This window comes from Neophocaena asiaeorientalis, unplaced genomic scaffold (assembly GCF_003031525.2).
Source record: "Neophocaena asiaeorientalis asiaeorientalis breed wild unplaced genomic scaffold, Neophocaena_asiaeorientalis_V1.1 scaffold145, whole genome shotgun sequence".
Taxonomy (NCBI): Eukaryota; Metazoa; Chordata; class Mammalia; order Artiodactyla; family Phocoenidae; genus Neophocaena; species Neophocaena asiaeorientalis.
Window position 1 is genome coordinate 2,295,668 of NW_020172629.1, and position 22,755 is coordinate 2,318,422.

General features: G+C 49.0%; 1 protein-coding gene across 5 annotated transcripts in view; it reads right to left on the bottom strand.

The window, feature by feature from the left end:
• Window positions 1-22,470, bottom strand: part of PAXIP1 (PAX interacting protein 1) — a 46,837-nt gene extending 24,367 nt beyond the window's left edge. The window contains exons 1-5 of one of the 5 annotated variants that reach the window (XM_024739146.1): window positions 20,066-22,470; window positions 15,631-15,674; window positions 13,247-13,310; window positions 6,318-6,431; window positions 3,315-3,929 (exon numbers count right to left, since the gene is read on the bottom strand). In XM_024739146.1, the coding sequence (XP_024594914.1) occupies window positions 3,315-3,929; window positions 6,318-6,431; window positions 13,247-13,310; window positions 15,631-15,674; window positions 20,066-20,245 (1,017 nt within the window). In that variant the 5' untranslated portion in view covers window positions 20,246-22,470. Of the gene's footprint in view, window positions 1-3,314; window positions 3,930-6,317; window positions 6,432-8,992; window positions 9,117-13,246; window positions 13,311-14,054; window positions 14,087-14,851; window positions 14,883-15,630; window positions 15,675-20,065 lie in introns of those variants that run through there. The other 4 variants (XM_024739149.1, XM_024739148.1, XM_024739147.1 and 1 more) reach the window with 4 other exon arrangements.
• Window positions 22,471-22,755: the final 285 nt, after the last annotated feature.

A 22,755-nucleotide genomic window follows, 5' to 3' on the forward strand; every position in this document is an offset into this window, starting at 1 on the left:
AGAGGCCAGCCAGGCTGAGAGGTGGACAATGGCCCGGGAAGCCGTGCATGCACCTGGCCAGCCCGGCTGGGGAGCGGGCAGCCCGGCAGGCCAGGGGGTGTGAGGTGCCCCTTAGAACACCTTGCACACTCATCACATGGCTTGTTCAACCCTCTGATGTGCCTCTGGCCGAGAACCTATGTTAGTCCTGAAGAAGCAAAGAAAAAGACTCTTAACTGCCTGAGCACACAATTCGCCACACTGCCAACTACACTTTTTAGTGAACGTCAACTTTGAATTTTTCCCTCAGAGTTGCCACAGCCCTTACTTAAACTACTTAATACTGAGAGCCACGACATTTCTATAAGACAGCATGATACACACCACATGCCTCCTAACCACCAGGAATTTGCAATTTAAACAGGAGTTTGGGGCTTCCCTGGTGGCGCAGTGGTCGAGAGTCCGCCTGCCGATTCAGGGCACACGGGTTCGTGCCCCGGTCCGGGAAGATCCCACGTGCCGCGGAGCGGCTGGGCCCGTGAGCCATGGCCGCTGAGCCTGCGCGTCCGGAGCCTGTGCTCCGCAACGGGAGAGGCCACAACAGGGAGAGGCCCACATACCGCCAAAAAACAAAAAAAAAACACAAAAAAAACCCAGGAGTTTGATGGTTGCTATGTTTCCTCAACCCCCAAACCAAATCTTTTATTTCTAAAGTTTCAAAGGTTCATTTTCTTCCCATCTAGCAGCAAAGTGGCCCAGTGTCCTGACACTGCTTAAGAACCCTCGGACCTCTTCGCAAGCGTTCTCGTTAGTGATCAAAACCATTCCCTCGCTAGAACTGGTCCCACCTCTGCACGCGGCTGAGTAGATCAGGTCCGTCTTCTGCAGAGGTCCGACCAGCAGGACAACGCAAAGGCAGAGATACGCCCAGCCCCGCCCCCCCCAACCCCGGTGTAGTCAGCATTTCCATTTCCAATGAGATGAGTTTACCTCTCCATCCAAATGGAGGGGACTTGGGATTTAAGTCAACATCCACTGTATTTGAAAAATGCAGAATCCAGTAGACATGCCCAGTCACTGACCAGCAGTGCTTTCTACCCTCCAGTGAACGGACAGCTCCGCACTTCCGTCCTGTTCCCGCTCCTCGTTCCTCAGCTGAGGATGGGGGAAGAGGCTTTGCACACCGGCTCCTCCATCCTCCCAGCGCCCACGTGGGTCTCCGCCTGCCAGCAGGGCAGGCCCCCTGAACAGCCCAGGTCGCCTCTCCAGACCGGCTGGCCCTCCAGCCTCCCCACGCCCCCAATTTCTGATCTCCCCTCCGCGCTCTGCCTCTGGCCTGGCGTCCGCATCCCGCCCGCCCCGCGTACTCCGGCTTCCGACCACCTCCTCGCTCTCCGCGAGGCCCCTGCGGAGCTGGGTGCTGACACGCGGGCCCAGGCGTCCACAGATGCGCCCACTCTTTCCTGGGCTCCACCTTCTCCCTGAGCCTTGGTGACACCATCAGGCGAGGCCTGGCCCTGCCATTCTCTGACCACCTCATCTCAGGGACCTCGCCCTCGTTCCCTCAGCCTCTCGCTGCCAATCCCCCTTCAGACTCAAACTCACCTCCAGGACCAGAGGGATTAACACAAAGCATGACGGGATGGAGTTCGGGAAGGCTGGGGTGTGGGAAGTGAGCACACAGATGGAGCCCCAGTCCACAGGGCGCAGCTGCTGCTCGGCCACGAAGGACGGGCACCGTTCAGACTTCAGATGCCAGCTCCGTTCTACGACACCATCCACTTCTCAAGACAGCCCGGAAACCCCATCGTCACAGAGAATCTCACGATTTGGGCAAACAAATCAAATTTAAATTATCTGGGCCAAACTAAACGTGTTGAGTGGAACGCGGCCCGTCAGTGACTGGTGCGTGACCTCACTCTCCGCCTTTATCACCAAAGCCACCGCACCCCCAAAACTGCTTTCCCTTCCGGGCTGCCAGGTACCCGTCGCCGTGGGGCTGCTCTCCGCGGCCCCCTCCCTGCCTGGGCCAGGCCCCACTGTGCTCACGCTGGCTGACAGCCCAAGCTGGGGTCGTCAACTTACACTGGCACCGAACCGGCTGCGCTAACGTCTTCCCAGAATCTCGTGTCGACTGTCGGAATCTTGTCCCCGAAGCCCCTGAGCCCCGTCTCTCCCCACACACCCTGCCCGCCTTTCTCGGGATGCCACCCCTCCGGCGTCTCGAGGACCAGGCACTATCAACTGGTCACTGCTGAAGCCGAGGGAGGGGAGGAAGAGTGCTTTTCCTTGCATCTTTAAGCAATAAAGACTCTTAAAAACCTCCCCCGCCATCAGACTCGATTGTGGTGCTGCGACTCGTAATAAGAAGTAGCCACTTGCCCACCCCGACGAGATCCCCCCAGCGGCTCCTTACATGGAAGACAAGATCGTCGCCTGTGTCGCTGCCTGCACCATCCCTCCCCACTCCCGTCCACCCGCGGAAAAACCGGTCCCTGGTGCCAGAAAGGTTGGGGACCGCTGCCTTGGAACACAGCAAGGTCACGCCTACTGCGGGGTCTTCACAGCCGCTGTCCCTTCACCCACAACTCTGCCCTCAGTTCTGCCCAGGGCCGCCTGCAGTTGAGTCTCCGCTTAATTTAAGGGGCCTCCTCCCCCAGCGGCCCTCATAGTACACGACCCCTTATTACTGCCTTCCGAACACCTATGCTGACTGTCGGCCTGCTCCACCTGCAAGGAGGGCGGGGCCCGTCTGTCTCATTCACCATCTTGCCTCCGGGGCCCCAGATACGCAGACGGGCCCACACCACCCAGACGACTTCCTCTCCATCTTCGCGTGAAAAACGTTTACGACAACTTTCAAGGTCCATCCTGTACCAACAGGCTCCAATCACAAAACTGTAAATTAAAATTAAGGCTCCGTCAACGAGTGAATTAATTTACGTTACGCTACTTGTCTACCGTGGAGTTCGGTATAAGCAAACAAGGAACAGCTGGCAGCCTGCAGGCTCCTCTTTGCTGCCACCGCTAATGAAACCGAGCAGGCGTGGAAGCCGTTTCCGGGGGCAGCGCCCGCCACTGGCGTCCTGGTGCCAACTCAGCAGTCAGGCCTCCAGCTACGTGCCCGCCGTCACCCTCTCGTACACGGCATTTATGACACTGAAATACGTACACGTGTACGTATACACAGATAAAGACCGTGGGACGTGCTCTCAGACAAATAAATACTGCTTGTAAGTGACTTGTCCTGAAGAAGCAGAAGACAATAAAATAAATATTTGAAAAGGCTGTGAAATCCAGTATTTAAATCTTTGTTTTTTTAAAGAGCGACTTACGTGCGCTACGTTGGCCGGCCGGTTGATCTGCTGAATGTCAGCATTATTAGTGATATTTCGCAAGGTCCGCACAGCTGGACTCCAAGCGGCTATCATCTCTGACCTTTCGGAACTCTGGAGGCTTTGTCCTGAAGCCATTAAATTACCGCGGACCTCGGGGGGCAGGACGTTCCCTGGGACGGGCGGCACGTTGGCACACAAGTTAATTAACCCGGGCTCCTGGCCAGGAGGCAGCCTGCGCTTTGCTGCCGCTAATTGCGGGACCTCCGCGGGCGTCCAGTTTAAATTTCTCTCTTGTTTTTCAGGTGACGAATCTGAAGAATCGTCAAACATCAATTCCCCTTTGGATTTTTCAGCGTTCGACTTGGGTGAGAGCTGCTGGCCGCCCGAGGGGGAGCCGTCCTGAGAGCTGGCGGGGCTGGACCTCTCCTCTGCGCTGGCCTCCTCCGGGGACTCCGGTTCCTCGTTCTCCTCCTCCTCTTCCTCCTCATAAACGACGAGACGAGGATGGTAAAGGGCTTCGTCCTTCTTAGTCTTCTCAGATATGCAATCCAGGACCCAGTCGGGCGTCACGATTTTAATGCTTGCTCTCTTTAAAGCACATTCGTATTTCTCCTGCGGGCGAAGCACAAACACACACGGAAACAAAACCGCAAGTTTTATCAGATTTCCTAGAAGTACGCACTCGAAGCAAGAACTTTAGGAGTGGGACACAGCTCCTGTTGTTGCCACTTTACCCAGAGGAGAAGCTCACACCCCTTTTAGACAGAGAACACGCGACACAACGAACCATGTGTCAATGGTCTTAGGTCGGCCTCAGGTCTGCCGAATTAGCTTTTACAAAGGCAACTTCGGGTAATGCTACGCACAGCTAGGAATCCTACGAGAGACTCTCAGGAACGCTAGGCGGCCTGCCGTCCAATCTGGTTGTCACTGACTGCTGCTCTGTGCAAAGTGTCACTGAGGACGGGGCACCTTCAGGGCCACGGGCAGTCCTGGGAGCGTGGGGACGCTCCTCAGTCAGGTGGGCGAGTGTTTGGCTATCGAGCTCATTCTACCTAAGACACAAAGGCCGCAACAATTCTCTGACCTAGTGAGGCTTCTGACTTAGTTCTGGACGGAAGTTAAACATGCACAACAGGAATACAACAGAAACCCAGCGCGAAGTCCCGTGGGCACAGGGCAGGGAGGCCTCGCTGGACGGCAGGGTCTGGCAGGGTCTGGTGGGGGAGCAGTGAGCTGGGGACACTGGGCAGGGGCGCTGACAGGCAGGCAGAGGGCGCTCCTGCGGCGCAGAGGGCGGAAAGAAAGGAAACGCCCGAGGGAAAGGGAGATGAACACATAATTGGGGCCCTACAGTAAATCCACTGCCTGCTGTTGGCAGGGGGCCGGGCTGGAGGATCCCAGGGTCTCTCCCCAGCCCCACCTTCACCCTTCAGCAGGGGGGAAGGATTTACACCCAGAAACCAGCTCCCTCCTCCAAAGACTAATCAACCTACTTTGGTTTTCTACTGATTGTTATGAGGTTCCTTCATTCTTCTCAATTTAAAACATTTTAAAAATTCAAGAATACAAAGGATAGTTTCATCATGCCATTTATATATTTTCTCCATTAATTTATCAAAAAATGCAAAAAAAAATTTGTTTTAAACATGCCATCTCTTTTTTGCGTGTAGTCAGCTGGTCTGTTTGACAAGTCCACTCTATCCGTATGCTGCCTCAGTTTATAATCTGACTCCAGAAGTACTCACTCATAGTTCTAAAAGTTATAAAGACGTCATTCCCCTTAAACGAGCTACCTAAAATCAAACGACTTATTTTTAGCCATAAATGAATACTGATGTAAAAAGAAACGCTACACTATTTAACCAAAGCATACTACTTATCTCTTAAATTGTTATGTAAAATATAATTTTTTACTCAAGTAGATTTTAAGACTCACCTCAAATGTTCAGAGTCTCCCCTTGGACTGTGCAGCTTTTACTAAGTTACAAGCAAACGCATGCGCTAACAGGTTATTTTCTTGTCGGGAAATGAACATGAAGAACGGCACGCATTTATGGGCCACCTCTGCTCCAGACGCCCTAGAAAGGGACCCTCTTGGCAGGGGGGGCGTCAGCTTTCCACACCCCCCGCGCCCAGGCCCGGCCACACGCCTCCCACCCTTCCTGTGAGTCAGTGGCACTCGGGCGAAACATACACAGCGCTGACTCAGAATGAAGGCAACAAAAAAAGGAGCTAATGACTGACACGTGGAAACGTTAGCTAGTCCAAAGGCTTTCCCTACTATAAATAGACTTAATTCTCAAATTTATAAATAATTGTTCATGGAAGGAAAAAAGCTTGATTTCCACACAACGGTCGTTCTCAAACGTCACGTGCCTCAGGCTCCCCGGGCTCCCCCTTCCCTGGCAGGTTCTGATTTACTAGGTCTGGGGCGGGCTGGACAGACTGCGGTTCTAACAAGTCCCGGGAGGCTGATGCTGGCGACCTGGGACCCCACCTGGGACCCCCAGAGCCCTACGGCCCTCCAGTGCTTAGAGAGAAGAGTCCCGTGCTTAAGGAGATAAACGCAGTTTTAAATATTCCCGATTATTAAGAAGGACAGGACACTGAGAACTTCACCGAATGCACGCTTATAACCATCCTCAGTACAAGCCTTTTACAAAAGTTGCGAAGAGGACTAATATGTACTTTCACAAAAATGAACGGAAGTTTCAGTGGACGTGGAAGGAAGCTCTTAGAGATTCAAAAAACTGTCCTATTTTCAACATGAAATCAACCCAAATTTCTTTGTCTTTAGAAGTCACATCTGGCTCAAAACAAAATTTATAATCCTCTCACATCCTTTGTGGAATGAAGCTGTGTATAAATAATATAAATTAATGCTATCAGCTTTTGTAAAACGGAATCCAGTTAATTTAAACGAAGTTCAAAGAAGGTATCTGATTACTGGGAATACTTAAATGACATTCAAAAGGAGAACGTACATGGGACACTTACCCCCTTTGGTTCTGGAACAACCAGGTGCGTGCACCTCTTGTCGAGAGTCAGCTGGCAGCCCCCGCCATGGAAGGTGAGCATAGCCCACAGGGCGCTTCTGTCCTCAGGGGACACCTGGCAGGAACCAGAAGGCAAGCTTGCATCAGGAGGCCCCACCTCTGCTTACCTACTTGCTCACTTTATGATTAAAATACACTGTGACATCCTAACAATTTTGCTTTATCTACTTTCTCCCTTACTGAATGAAATTAACCTAAGGGTATTAGTGGGAAAAACAGATGAGCTTCTAGCTGTTTGCTTGTTATAATAAAAACTTTTACTCCTATCATGAGTTTTATAATCGTCACTTTTTTTGCCTTGTCACCAAGTAAACTGAAAAATACTTATATCCACACTCCAGAGACTGAATGGAGGATTATTTCGATCTATAACAAAGATGATAGGAAAAAGAACTAGTACACCACTCCATCTTCCACCTGTGTCATTTTTTAAATGTTTACATACAATAGTATCAAAATCATATTTCAGGAACTCCTTAATAATCAATGGATAACAAATACTAACTATGAAATGGATAAAATGAAAGGTAAAAACACAGTGGTGCGTAAGCTCAGGGGAAAACGTAAGTGTCAAACACACAGAAAATAAGGCAAGCATAAAAGGAACAATTCTTATGCTTGCTGAGCGATGAAGTGGAGACTCCAGATGTAACGGCTCACGTGGTACAACAGGTTTCACTACAACAACCGACCAGCTACCATTTATTGCCTGCCTCCTATGTGCCAGGAACTGTGCCAAGGGCTCCGCGTCCACCCCTGGTCCCCGTGACCCGGTGGTGGGGTGCACTCACAGAAATGACAGCTAGTAACTGGAAACCCAGACCCGGCTCCAAGCTGTATTTTCCCACTGCTCTAGACTGCTTCTCTAAGGGCGGTTTACTACCAAACGTAATTACTAAAAAATAAATTTTAGCGTCTCAAAGACAAAAGAAACATTTAAGAAAAATAAAGGTGTTAATCCTAAGATAATCCTCTAAGTCAACTTTTTTCTACATAACTTATTATAAACTGTGAATTATGGTTAAGACTTCTGAACTTTGTCTCAAGTTAATTTTTTTAAAGTGTTGACAAACAGCCTGTTTTTTCCTTGTTAACTGCCATTATTCAGCCGGCCAAAAATCTAACATGCTATAGCTACTCTCATCCATTTCACAAATGTTCCTAGAAATTATTTTGCATTCCATGCTACTCTGCAAATACTAACAAGAACACACTAATTTTATAAAATCACCTGAAAAATCATTACCTTCTCTCTCTTTAATTTAGTAAGTCAGTGTCACATTTCAGGATACTGGATCAGAAGATGTTATTTTTCTTAGAGACTTTCACAAAAACATTTACATCCTGCAGCCTTTGGAGGTGAGATTTAATTACACGGTAATACAGATTACTCTAATGAATCGTTATATAATCTTTATTTAAAATGAAGGAAAACCCATAATCTAGATATGGCTTTATCACAAAGACTGGCCACCCATCAGTTAGGTATTATTTTTATTTCACTGACTGCAGTAACTCTAGTCCTGTACCCTGCTGGCCTGGATCCTGGCCCGGGTCTCAACAGGGCACAGGAAGTTGCTGTGGAAAGAACATCACATCGGGGAGAAGGGAGGCCTGGAATGGACACAGGGCCTCCAAACTCCAGCTAAGAGCAACTCGGAAAACCTCTGAGAACCAGATTCTTCATCGGCGTACGTTTGGGTTAAATGACTGAACACGCGAACCAGCTCATTCAATGAATCTGTATCGGCATAATTAAGGATGCTCTTTCCACAGCAAAATGTTAATGATAGTTACCTAGTGGTGACAGGATTATGGGGACATTTTAATTTTAATTTTTATACTTTTCTGTATTTTCCAAATTTTCAAGAGCATTAATTTTATAACTGGGGAAAAGTGCTTTTCTTTTTTTAAAAAAGTTATCTTCCTAAACTACAAGTCTATGGTCTCAGCTAAGAAAGCCTGGATGTCTCCTCAACACCTTATGGCTGAGATCTGGAAGTTTCCAGGCGGTGTCTCGGGCTTTCCTGATCTGTGTGTGCCTCAGCCCTGGTCCTGCTCCCAGCTGCTGCCACACCTGCGCTCTGACCTGCAGCCCCTCACCTGAGCTGCTCTCCCTGCCTCCGTGCCCCGCCCCTAGCCTCGGCTCAGCGCCCACGGCCCCTGCACTCCCACAGCAAGCTGCCCCTTCTGAATGCGCACCTCTGTCCCGAGCAGAGGCCACACCTCCACCCGCATCCCTCTGGAGGAAGGGCTTCCCTCTGTGCCCCGGGGGCGCCCTCCTTCTCCAGGTCTCCCCGCCAGACACTCCTGGCTGCTGCCCCACAAGCTCTCCTCGTCCCGTCTTGCTTGCGAGCTACCATCCTACCGACTGGAGCCTTAGGTGAGAATCACGTCCTCCACTCTGGTACCTTCGTCAGGACCTAGTACAGTACCAGGCACATGGGTAGGCAGTCAAGAAATATCTGTGGATTGAGATACAGAATGGAAAGGCTTTGATCTCTTTAGTCCTCCAGATTTAAATGAGGACCCTGGCCAGGCTCTCCATCAGACTCGTGACCTGTCCCCGCGACCTACCCAGCACATTACAACAGAGGCCTCAGCCTGCATCAATACCGGCTCAGAAGAAGGCAGGTGATGTCTGTGCTTCCCAACTTCTGCTGGCACAAGCTCCCTTCCCTACCTCTCCCTGGAGAGCTCTGGAAGACTCCAACAAAGAGCTCCAGCTTGTATCAACACCCTGACGGGAAAAGACAGAAGGTCACTGAGAACCACCAAGCAAACAGTCCTTTCACAGCGCTGGAGCCCTGCCTGCCTGCCGTGTGCACGTGTGCGTGCGCAGGTGCTCCAGAGGTCTACTAGGTGCAGGTTGACTGTCGTGATCGCCCCTCCTGGTACTGCTCCCACACCCTGCACCCGCTTCAGCTCCGCACATGTGACGTTCCCCTTCTGGACTGTGCCCTCACCCGAGGGGGGGGAACTGTATCCTCATTTATCCGCACCCCTGGGCGTTGTTCCTGTCACAAAGCATCCTCACGTATTTGGTGAACCGAAGTCCTTTCGCTGCACACTGAACATACGTTTGTTAGTATGTCTCACAACTGAATTCACATTTTTTAGCAACCACAAAATACTAGTGTCCCCAGTGCACTTTTCTGAACCAGGGCTTCTTCGTATGAACTAGTATCAGGTAAAGCCTTCCCCAGTCTTAGCTGAATGATCTTTATTCAAATAAAGCAAAGCTTTCTTTTCACCATCACGAGTGGCGAACTGTGAGAATAAGTGCAGTAACTGACCCATAAAGATCATACCGCCTCTGTTATTCCTAACGAATGTGCTTAAAAGGCTATAAAATTCCGCCAGAGCACTCGCTGTGTCCGCCTTGGTCCACTCCAGCCCCAGCCGCTCCCCACCTGGAGAAACACCTGCAGCCGGGCTGCTTCCCAGATGCCCGCATGCCCCCCGCTTCCTTCACGGGGTCCCCGTTCTCCTCCTCCACTGACCTCACCTGTAGCTCCTCAGCCCAGAACCCGAGGTCCACCTAGACCCCTAAGCCTGTGTGCCAGCCACAGAGCCCCGCGCTGCCGTCTTCCTGCTCCCGGGTCAACGAGCAGCATGGAGGGGCACCAACTGTCGCTCCGCACTGCTCCCTGGGGCCCTGCTCCGTCCCCGCAATAAAACCAACCACTACGTCTGACTTCATTCTCGGTCCCTAAGCATAACACCCCTCCTCCGGCACCACCTCTGTCTACTTCCAAGTCCCCTTTCTCCCCGGATCTCCCCATGACCCCACATGTTACGCAAGGCTCTATTCCTGACTACCTGCTCCCCTCTCTAGCCGCTCTGCAACGAAGCAGTAGCTCTCAGCCCCTCACGCTGCATCTCCCAGGCCCGACACTCGGACAGCGAGGGGCTTCAGTCCGACTTCATCATCTTCCCTCAGAAGCCAGAGTCCTCTGTTTCCCACGTCCGGCAATGTTCCTAGTTTGGAAAAGGAAGTCATCTGCCTAGTGGCCTCCTGTGGAGCACCCACCACAGGCTCTGCACGCAGAGGTCCCCTGTGAGCACCGGCTCCTCCCTTTGCACAGCATCCCCCAAGTCACCAAGACCTTCCGATTCCCAGCCGTTCCTTAGATCCACGCCGTCGTCGTCTTCTACACGGTGCTAACCTGGGTCCAAATCCTCATCTCAAGTCTAAAGACTGTGACTGGCCCTCCTGTCCACATTCCCATCCTTACCCTGCCCTCTGTCCTGCTTAGAGCTCCCAGACGAGTTCCACCTACAAGACTGCAAGTGATTTTAATTGGCTTGCTTTTTTCCTGTGTTTTCCAAATGTTCTAATGCAAACGTCTGCGTTTGCAATCCAAGATTAAATATACAAGAAGAGTGAAACAGCGGCTACTTTATCGAGTTTCCTGTATTCTCTGCCCGCCTGCCTGCGCGCTTGTTCTCCTCCTCTCCTCCCAGCCACACGGCCTGTTCTGAGGCCGGTCCCCTCGCACGAGCCTCTGTGCCCCCATCCGGCTCCGCGCCAGTTCTGCCCGTCGTTTCAGGCCCCTCACATCTTGCCGCCTCCACCAAGGCTTTCCTGATCCCAGTCTACACCAGCGCCACCTTCTCTAAACTCACACCCCAACACCCGTGCCCCTGATTTAGCACATCCTGCACGTGTGCCACGCGCACTAAAACCGCAGATGTTAAATGTACTGCATCATAACCTATTACACGTGCCAGGGCCTTTGTGAAATGTAATCTCGGTTCTATTTCTCTCCAAGACTACGAGGTTCTCCAGTGCTAAACTCACAGTTAGCATTTCAACATGTCTAACCCCTAACTTTAAACCCTGTTTTAAACTCACACGCTCTCGATGTTCTTTTATATTTCCCAAGTCAGGTCCGCTAAGTACCACGTCACTATGACCTTGATCCCAGAGAATACCCACAGGACTCCCTGCCCCGGCTTCCTCCTCGCTCTCCGGATAGCGGGCTCTGAATCACGAGCCCAGAAATCCAATCCACACAAATATACTTAAACGCAAAATTTACATTTTACCCACAGTACATTGCGTTTATGCATAAGGAGTAATAAAATATTTTCATTTAAAAAACTTTTCTGATATTTATTATACATTTGGAACATACAGAGGAGTATAAACAATAAAAATTACGTGTAACCACAGTACCCATCATGAGAAGATCTTCATTTTAGCCAACTTTAAAGATCACCAACATGTAAATATACATTTATAGCAAAGGCGTGAAAAATGCTGAAAAATACAAATACCAACAAAATTCTGGTTCTTAAGGGGAAAAAAAGCCAACTTTTCAAGGATCTCTACTAAATCCATGTAGCAAAAACAGAGGATTTTATAATTTTAAAGAACTTTCAGAATTTACGAGACATAAAAACACAATGACAAAATTAATTTTACTTATTGCTTGGACAGAGAAGGGATCGTGGTGATACCGTTTGAATGAAAGGCTGCGTCTGGCCGACAATCTAACAGTATTAAGCTAGTATTACCTGGTCCCATAATCCTCTACTACAAAGGTGTACGAAAAAGGCAAGATCATAATCAAACTCCTTTTCGTCTCACCTAACATCCTTGATACATCCCTTTCTCAAAGGCTTCCACAGGGATGGAAGACTAAACGCCACCTCAAAACTATCACCTTAAGAACTACAGACCGGGATGAGGCTACTGAGGTCAGAGGAAATGGGAGCCCTTTAAACTGTGCTGCTTCCTGCCCAACGGCTACAAATTGTTCCACGTAACCTAAAAAGGGAGTTTAAACAACACCAACTTGATTTTTCATCATAACTGTTTACTGTTTGAGGGTTTTTTACCTAGGGGGTTGAGAGGACAGAATACCATAAAACAATATTAAACATTCACTTCTCACACTACCCAGAATTCATTGCCGTTAACATTTTGGTCCCTCTTACAGGTATCTCCTATATATCTGGTTGATGTAATACTGTACATAACTATGTTATATCCTGCTTCTTCCCCAGTTAAGACATTCCCCATGTCTTTACATATATTCATAAAACAAAATTCACAACTGGCTACATAGCTAGATTAGTATGTAAGTGTACAGAACAGGTTTCTTAAACATTTCCAAATCGTGGATCACCTGTTTCCAAATTTACCCTCTTATAAATAAAGCTGCGCTGAACACCTTTATGCATCAATCTGCCCTCATTTCTATCAATTTGGGATGAACTTCTAAACGTAAGAGAACTGCAGGGGAAGCAGAAAGACTATTTTATGGCTCTGACCTGGCTCAACTTTTCTAGAAAACCGCTGCACTGAACTGCACTCCTGCCGGGAGAGGGGAAGCTTGTCTGCAGCTCCACCAGCACCGAACATACTGTTACAAATTTGATAAGCAGAAAATCTTATCTCAGCGCTATTAAGAAGTTCACGTCTTTGTTTATAAAGTGTATCAAATGTTTTATTATACTTATTTGTAATTCCTCTTTATAAAGTTGTAAATTCATTTTTCTGCCTTGTTTACTGAGGTCTTATTTTTTTCTTTTATTGATCTGCATGAGCCCCTTATTTATTAAGAAAATTCTCTGCCTTTATTTCTGAGTGAATTTTCCTTGTCATCTTTCAGTTTCATTTTTACTATGTTTTCATATTCAAGTTTTAAATCTTTGTAATCCTTTAGAAAGACCACTTTCACCCATTAAAGCTCTGAATCTTAAGTATGAATATTTAAATCATTTTAAGTGTGTCATAAGGTCATACTGAAAATGCAGTTTAGTAAATAACACTGGTTTACAAACACGTCATAAATCCAATCATATAAAAACTCAGAACTGTTATGTGTAACTAACACAGACTAATTGTACTATGCTTACCTGAGAGAGGCAGGCAGTGATTCCAAAGAAAATCTGACATGACTCTGGAGAAAAGCCATTTACTCTGTTTTACAGTTATTAAGATTCCAATGAGATGAGATGAGTGCAAGCTCTGTTTCACTAAGAGACATTTCCTATTGGCCCGTTTGGACATTGCCCACCCTCTGCTTCCCATTCAATCCATTTAGGAAAGAGACAGACTTAAGTTGACCAAAGAAGAGTGCAGGGCAGACTGGAAGAAAGAGAAGTTGACAGCACAGAAAGAACGGAGAGGTTTTCCGTAAAGTGCATTTTCAAATCCAATCTCTCCACTTATACCATCAATAAAATGGGCATAACATACTCATGGAAAAAACATCTAACTATATACACATATATAAACACACACATACCTATACATGTACACAACCACAGATGGCACAGTGATTATTTTAAAAGCAAACTGAAGGTCTTAAGTTTACTTTAACATGATTACTTCTGTCACACAGCAGAGTCTTTCATAAAAGAACTTGACTTCTAGTTTTATTACCATCACGAACTCTCTGAATTTGGGCAAGACAACCCTGAGCTTCAGTTTTCCCTTTGTTAAAACAAAAGTTAGTATATCTAACTCCCAAGATTCTCCCCAATTCTAAAGCTCTGACTTTCAAATTCATTCAACACTGCTTACAAAGTGCAGACACTGGGCACAGGGCTCTCCATAAGCAGACATGACCTCTAGGTGCCTGTACTTTACGGTCCTTTCAAAGCAAACATGACTTTTTTAAGAATCTGGAGTGTCTAGAATTCAAATGGGTTAAAGTATTACTTCTCTTTCCCTACAGGAGAAAAGTACACCTCCTGAGATAGGTGAATTAAGAAAAAAGATCAGACTGAAAATTTTCTTGCAGTTTGGAAGTCTCCGACCCAGGTCTGAGAACACCGTACAGGGATTCGGGCCTGCCTGGCTGCCCTGAGCTCCTCAGACCCCAACATCACGCCTTCAGCCCCATCATCCAAGCTCTGTCTCCATCCTCCTACCTTAGTTCAGGGACTGTCTACTTCCAAAGACCTGGGGAAACGTGAACAGAGGCTGAGTGTGCTGCCTAACCGAGTCTCAGGAGTTCTTTCTGCTCCTTTCACCTCCTTGGGAAAACAGGCAGTAAGCGCTCAAACAAAGTGACAACTTCTCAGGGAGTCCTTGCGTAGCGAGTACACGATCCAGGCCAGGAAAAACTAGCCTCTTATCCTCAAAAACACCCTTTCCACTCCCAGTCTTCTTTCACCTGTGCTTGTAAAGAAAATAAACAAACTCAAACTCCTAAAAAACCAAGGCCAAAAACAAACCAGGCACCCATTTCCGTTAACCCTTCAGACTGTGGAAGAGAAATCTCACAATGTTGGAGCTGGAGCTGCTAAAAGTTGCGCACGTCCTCTAAGAACTGCTTGCAAGGAGGTATTTTCTCTGTTCATCTGACGTCTCCTATACATATTTAATACACGAAGCTTCCCTCCACCCGCATCGATTCAGTAGTAGATGCCTGGCAGAGCCGCACAGCACGGTAAACAACATCACCTCTGCCCGGGTCTAACGCTAGGACATCATGACCGCACAGTATCAGGTACCTTAACAGAAGTGACCTCCAAAATCAGGTTATGCCTGGAATGACCCTGCAGGGAAGCTTCCCACTTCCAGGGTGAAAACAGGGACTCTGAGGCCTAGAGCACAGGACAGCAGGCTGCAGAGGGCTCACTCCTACTTCCAGCGCAGAGTGTGTCAGTGTGTGTGTGGGCTGGGTAGTACCAGGGCCACATTCAGGAAACGCTGAATGAACCAACACGTAGTGCGGGGCAGCTCCTTGGGGGCAGGAAGGAGGCCCTGTCGACCCTTCTGTTTTCAGAACCAGGCCCACAGCAGGTGATCAACATGGGTCCTGAATTAATAAACCAATGTAATTAAAAAGAATAATGGTGCATGATATAAAACTAAAAATGTCCTGATGTTCTCTTCTCCAATTTATTCTTCAAACAATTCATGATTTGGTTCACACAGACTTAGAATTTTAGAAATAGTCCATCTAACTAGACACCACAAAAACCATCTATTTCAAAGATAACAGAACTGAGGTCCAGACCAGCCGAGATCCTAAAGCCAAGTCGCAGAAGAACTAGAACCTGGGCCTTGGGTCCCAGCCTAGAGCTGCTTCCGCACAGCTGGTCGCCCCACCCCGCCCCGGCCCCCCAGGGGTAATGACAAGGATCAGGTACATACACCTGGATACAAGATGGAAAGAGCAGGGATAGAGTGAACACAACACCACCTCCCCTAACTAATGAGCCAGCTCAGTAAGCGAAGACCACTTCAGTCCTAAACCCATCCCGCCCCACTTCCCCACAAAGGATACGGCAGAAGAGCTCCACACTGAACGGACAGAATCACCCAAGAAGGCTGAAAAAGAAAACATTAACGCAAGTCAAAGCACAGTTCCAGTTCATACTCAACATGTCGTCACGTTACTAGTGAAGCTCCTAGAAAAGTAAAGGCTCTGTTACAACCGATTACACAGCATCCAGATTACAGGCACGAGTATTCACGTAGCAGAAACATCAGAGTGGAACGTTAGTTATTAGTGCCCAAGGTGAAAAGCCCAACTATAGAATGAAACACTACCAGATCTTAAAAAATTATTACGTATAGAAATTTATTTATTTATTTTGGGCTGCACTGGGTCTTCGTTGCTGTGCGCGGGCTTTCTCTAGTTGCAGCGAGCGGGGGCTACTCTTCGTTGCGGTGCACGGGTTTCTCATTGCGGTGGGTGGCTTCTCTCGTTGCAGAGCGCGGGCTTCAGTAGTGGCAGCACGTGGGCTTCAGTAGTTGTGGCTCGCGGGCTCTAGAGCACAGGCTCAGCAGTTGTGGCGCACAGGTTTAGTTGCTCCGCGGCATGTGGGATCTTCCCAGACCACGGCTCAAACCCGTGTCCCTTGCATTGGCAGGAGGATTTTTAACCACTGCGCCACCAGGGAAGTCCCTGGAAATTTAAATTCTAGGTTTACACACTTTCTACTGCTTAAGCCTCTAGGCCGGCTAGAAACTGTCCTCACAACTGGAGGGATGGGGAACTGACAGCCCTCCCTACCCCCATCTGAGGTACAGACAGCCCCGCTACGTTTCCTTCTGGAGTCCTGAATCCAGTCAGGTATGAATTCGTGAGTTTTTTTCAGCGAATCCAAGTAGATACAATGTTTGTAAATCACAGAAAGAATTTCTAACTGTCTGGTAATCTTTTTATGAATTGCAAAACTCAGATTAATTATAAAACCTTGGACTAATTACTACCTTTTTGGTAATTTACATTTTTGAAAAATTACCTCATTATTTCTACATTTAATTTTGAAAATTACATTAATCATTATCCTGATAGCTCTGCTTCACAGGATTACTATGTAAAAATACAGTAATAACCCATTTAGCCAGCTGACTTCCAGAAGCTTCAGCCACCTGAAACATAAATACACACCCATTTCTCATGCATCGTATACACCTTGAAAGAACTTTAGAAATCAAAGTACCCCCTCCTCATTTTTCAGGTAACATCAACAATTTCTCAGCATAAGTTTATAAGTAAGTGTAACGTCTGTGAAAAAGCATAGAAATATTACACATTTTATAAAATAAAGACTGGCTCTACTTGGGTTAATCACTTGGTGATGATTTGATAATTCTGCCAAGTGTGTAACTAATTTGGCGGATGAAGCCACCAAGCTGGAAGGGAGTGTGCAACATCTCCAGGTGCAGAGCCTCCAGCGGCTGTTCGCTTCTTGCAGTCCTGGGGAGACTCCAGCTGGACGGGAGGGAACCGGCCACCACTCCTCCTGCATTCAGGACACCCTCGTGTGGGCCGAGCCTTATTCCCAGCAGTGACACCAGAGCCCTCTGCTGTTCCCCGGCGGCGTGGGAGCACGAAGGAGGCTTGCCTGAAACCAGTTTTCCCGGCCACCCCTTTGTCTCATGTCAGCAGGATTCTCAGAGCCTAGGTCAACGCACTGCAATACGACTCGGATGCTGTGGGTACGGCTCCTCCCGCGTCCAGTGGAAGGGAAGCGCCCACAACCGGAGGAGCTCACACTCCGGACAGGACAGGCAGCCCTTATGACTCTGCATGCAGCATTCACCCTGGAAAGCTGCCCCTGGGGGCTGGGGAGCAGCGAGTACGCGCGTCCCGGTTACAGACTGCAGGGCTGGCAGCAGTAAAGCAGAACAGACTCCCTGCGGCCCTCACCCAGGTAAGTCTAGATAAGATAACGCAGCAAAGGAGGAGGACACGCTAATGATAATAAAGCAGAAACGGAGAACGAGAAAAGCACAGTAATAAGGAGCTATTATCCCAAAGGCAGATAATAATATATTAAAATAAATTCACTGCTGAAAGTCAGCATAATTAAGAGGCCCCAAGGCCACTGAGGAAAATATTTCCATTAAAAAAGATTATTTTAAAAATCTTGGTGCCTAAAGAAGCAAGTTTTAAACATCCATAAAATTCAAATATGAGAAAGATAAACTGTCCCTGGGCAAAAGGAAGCCTAAGTTTTTAAAGTATTTGTCAAATGTAACATGAAGGTAAAGGCCAAGGGATATGCACTTAGAGAACCAGGCCTCCGCCTTCAGCTGGACACAGACCACACTACTAACGGCAGCCCCCAGTAGGAAACTTACTAGGTTCAGACAAGAACTCGAGGGTCTACCAGCACTATCTGGAATGAGTGCAAACTGCTGGATGGGTTCTGGAAAATTCTACCATCCTGTAATGCAACACTGCAGTCGCTGGACAGTATAGGTGCTGCCACAAAATTAAAAGCAGGCTGGAATGCTGAAAGAGATCAAAGAGTAGGATGCCTGGGAGTCGTTTTAAAATACTACAGCCAAAGGGAGTAGGATGGGGATACCTCAGCTAGACTGGGAGAATGGCGACCACGGCGGGAGCTGGGTGATGGCTGCTTGTATGCAGCTGTATTACAGACGGACCTTCCTGGGAACACAACTTCAGTGTAAAATGAAGGAAACAGCGCTGTTTAGCCCAGAACTGTAACAAGGATGGGTCACCGTTTTGCACCGTCACCTCACAGCCGGCACCTGCGTCTGCAGGACAGAGGACCAGGTCCACGGTGATTCTACACCCCATCCTCCAGGGTATTTACACAATGAAATGCAGACTTTCTGTTATCTGTTTTCCTGTTTTTTTACATTTCAGTTTGGGCAATTTATAAATAAATACAAATATATATTCAAGTTATATGATGTTACTGTACATAAGAATTTCATTTCAGCATAATAGAGGGGGTATTACAAAATATTTGCTACAAAAAGGGGCTTGAGGGGTCGCTGGACTTAAGAAGCACTGCAGTAAGTGGTCTGCGGAAGCTGACTCGGTGCCCCAAACATGTTAACAAGGCTGCCCTTTCAAGGTGCACTAGGAAATCCACACAACATGTGAAGTCACTTTGATAACAGGCTCCAGGCTACTGTCTGAGGAGAAAAAAGTTTGCAGACAGGGGAAGGGATGAGATACAGTCCCTCAAGCCAAGAAAGAGTGGAAGCAAACCACAGGCCGAAACAGGGCCCCAGGGAACCGGTGCCGGGGTCCACAGCCTAGTGTCTGTGGCAGGTCCACCCCTCCTACGAGGCGGCTGCAGGTGAAGCCGGCAGGAACCTGCTGTCAGGCTTCAAAAAGGCTCGGGCGGAGTGAGCCGCTGGCCAGGCGGAAGCAAGCATCCAGCCAGAAACACGACCACCATCCTCACCGTCGCAAGTTACCAGTCATTCCGACTTACACAGCACCCTCTTGAGAACCTTCTTGTGAGACAGATCTGCTTTCAGGCTTAGGTTCCAAAATCAGGCTTCTAAGCCTGCAGGGCAGCGTTTCAGACCCTGGACGCTGGTGGCATTCAGGCCTCGCAGCGGCCAGCCGGCAACCCCGCTGCCCAGCTGGACTCAGCGGCACTCTCTCCTAATTCCTACCTCTCTCATTATTAAGCCACAGTAACTGTCACGTTGATTTTTTTTTTAAGATAACACATGTAACAGCATGGAAAAGAGAAAAAAAAGCGTAGTGGAACAGAACCATTTTAAAACAAATATACACTATAAATGATGAGAAAAAACGGAAGGATCGAAATTATAAACTTAAATTTTAAAAACCCACATTTAACAGTAGTCAGTTCAACCAGCAGCCACAACAGAGCAGCACAGTACACAGATCAACAAAACTGAACAATTCACCCACCAGCTGAGACTCTACTTTCTAGGATAAACTACCCACAGGTCAAGCTGGATAGTGGAACAGAGCCACCAGAGGGACAGTGGGACAAGTGGTCACTGTGACCCTTGTCGGAGAGCAGAGCCATAGCCCAGAGAGGGCAGGGCTCCCCTAGACTTGTCTGCCTGGAAATCAGGACCCCTGGCCACTGGGGATGGAAGGGAGCCCTGTTCCAGGAGTTCCTCTTGGAATCAATAAACTTTCTTAGCAGAATTCACCAACGTCATCTGCTTCAAGACAGCACGTCCACTGCCTTCAACACGTTTCCTTGGCTTAGACAACTTCCAGACGGTGACAAAATGGGGCCACCCGCAGCAGGTGCGTAAGCTGTAACGTGCAGAAACCTTGCTGAAGCCTGATTTCACGTAAAGGGCCTTCTGCTGGATGGTTCCTCAGATGCCAAGAGCATCTCCCACCCAGAGCCGCACCTCAGCAAAGAGTGTGAGAAGAGCTGCACTGAAACTCCAACGTACTGCTTTCAAGGTACCTGATGAAGCGCACAGAATTCATTAAATTTACTACCAACCTTGACTACAGGCAAATCAAAGACTTCCCGAGCTTCTCCCACCTCCGGGTTGTCCCCGTCTTCTGAAATGATGTGTGAGGCGAGCGCATTGTACGACACTTCCTTAGCTTTCCCAGCTTTTAGAAGCTGAATGACCTTTAAAAAACCACACAAATTAAAATGGAAAATGCTGTATTTCATTCTCAATTTATACAAATTGTTACCGTGAGAATTCTAATAAACGCACACCACGCTCTCCACATAGGGCTAATAACCTTGCACTAAGTCATGTGCAATGAAACATATGGGGACAACAAAAAGCAGCAAATCTTGATTCACTGACAGGTAAGCACGGAGGCTCCTGTGACCCAGGTACTACACAGGGTCCGTCTTGAACACGGGACCGACAGACAAGGTGAGCACAGCACCGTAAGTGCTGAGACTGGGCTAGCACGCGACACACCATGTCTCAAACATAAAGGCTTGGGGACAGGTAGTTTCTGATAAACAGAAACGTTTCTGGAAGAAGAGCTATAGGAGCCGAATCCTTATGAACTTAAAGGCGTCAGCAAGGCAAAAACACGTGCATCGTGTGGAGAGAGCAGCGTTCAACACGCTGGACGGCTGAACGTGGATTAGACCGTCAACTGTGCTTCATAGATGCTGTGCAGAAACCTTTGTATTTTATCCTGAAATAAAATACAGAATGTCTCCTGGAGAGACACTGAGGGCCGGTCAGTAGGGACGAGGCATGATCAGACTTCACAGAAAGACTGCCGTCAGCGTAAGAAGAATGCACTTACACTGCAGGACTGGAGCCATGACACCTGTTAAGAAACAACCGCAATAATTCAGGCGAAAGACGCAGGTGACTTAACTGGAAAAAGGTCATCAGGGACAAGAAGATGATGTGAGAGAAGGAGCAAGACCCGGTGACCGAAAGGGGCACGTGGAAGAGAAACTGGGGAACGACAGCACACCGCTCCCGAGGACCACGTCCAAGAGCGGGTGCGGGGGGAAGACAAAGGTCTCAGTTCAGGGCATGGCCTTCTTTGGTGCCACTCTAAGAACGAGGAAGACACCCAGCGCATCGAGGATGAGACCTGGGTCCCGCCTGAGTGGAGCCCTCAGTCCACTACAGAGACAGGGCAAAGCTTTGGGAGTGAATGAGACGCCGCAGCGGGAAGGGAGGAGAGGCCACGGCCAGCAGTGGAGGCTGCGGCGAGGGTGGAGGCCAGGAGCACGCTTCACGCTCAGAGCAGCCGAGTGCACCCCACACGTGGACGTGAACTAGATGTTCATCCAACGCACGTGAACTCTCTGAACCCACGTTTATGAGATTATCCTGACTCTAAACTTTTTAGAAAATATACCGTTTCAGATCGAAGTGGTTTGCAAGGAATTTTTAAGCCCTTAAACCTGATTCACAGTTGAGCAAACATGGTTCCAGCGCAGCCTGCTCCAGGTTTTAAGTAACACATGGCTCAGGTCACTCTTAAGAGCCAAAGTCCTAAAATGAAATAGGGGGTGGGATGAGAGAGGAGAAGAACAGTGGACAGTGAAGAAAGGGAAACCCTGGAAGGGAGAAGCCGCACCTTACAGGCACTTCCGCCCTCTGAGCTCAGCTCCTGTTTACCTTTAAATTCAAAGCCTCTTTACCTTAGAGTTACAGTGGAGAAAGGACCCACCTGGGTGGTGATCCAAGGGAGTTTAGTTACTAAGATACCAACAGGCAAGCCTCTGGAAGGCCAAGGCCCATCAGCCTTCCACAGATCCTTTTAGGCCACCCAAGTTTTACTTGTTAAGTATCGGTCTCCACTCAGGAGGCCCAGACCGCAGGTCTCCAAGCTTAGCACTCAGGGCCAATGAGGCACCCAGGTGATAAAACTGTAAAGATAAACTTTAGGAAAAAGAACAGTGTTAAGAATCCCCTTTAGACTCAGCTGCGGTTAATTCCCACAATGGAAAAGCAACATTCTAACGTTCAAACACAAACACGTGTTCTACTTAGGAAAAGCCACGATACCTTTTGGCATGAGCTCAAACGACAAAAAAAAGTCAAATGTTTAGTGTGACGGCGTTACCAGGGTACTTTTCCATTACTGTGTAATTCACCCAATTAGGGAAATCACGGAACACGCATCCGCTGGTGGTAAACTGAGGGTTCACTGCCGCACACGAGATGACCGAGCCGCAGACCTGCGACCTGGGGTGGCCGCCACACCAGAGCGACTAGTCGTCTGCTCAGCAGTCCGGGACCCACGTCCCTACCAGCTCCACCGGCCGAAGCTCCCGCCACGCTCGGACCCACCGTCTGGGCGTCCGGGGAGCCCAGACCGCCGAGGCTGCCGCGGGAAGGGCGGCCCAGAAAGCAGCGGAGTGGGAAGCGGGCGAGGCGGCCACGAGACAGCACCCCGGTCCCCCACCGCGCGGGGACGGGGACAATCGGCGCAGGGCTCCAGGGCAGACCCACCTCCCAATGCCCTCCTCCCCCAGTCCGGACACAACCCCTTCCTGCCGCGGATGCCTCAGGCCCCCAGGTCCCCTCCCCTTGTTACAGGGGTCAGCACCCCTCCCAAGTTTCCTCCCTCCCCGACCGCGGGGCCCACAGACCAGCTCCCTCTCCCCTCCCTCCCCTCCGGCCCCGCTACCGGCCTGCTCGGCGCCAGGCGGCCCAGCCTCCGCGCAGCCACGCCGGCGGGCAACCGGCG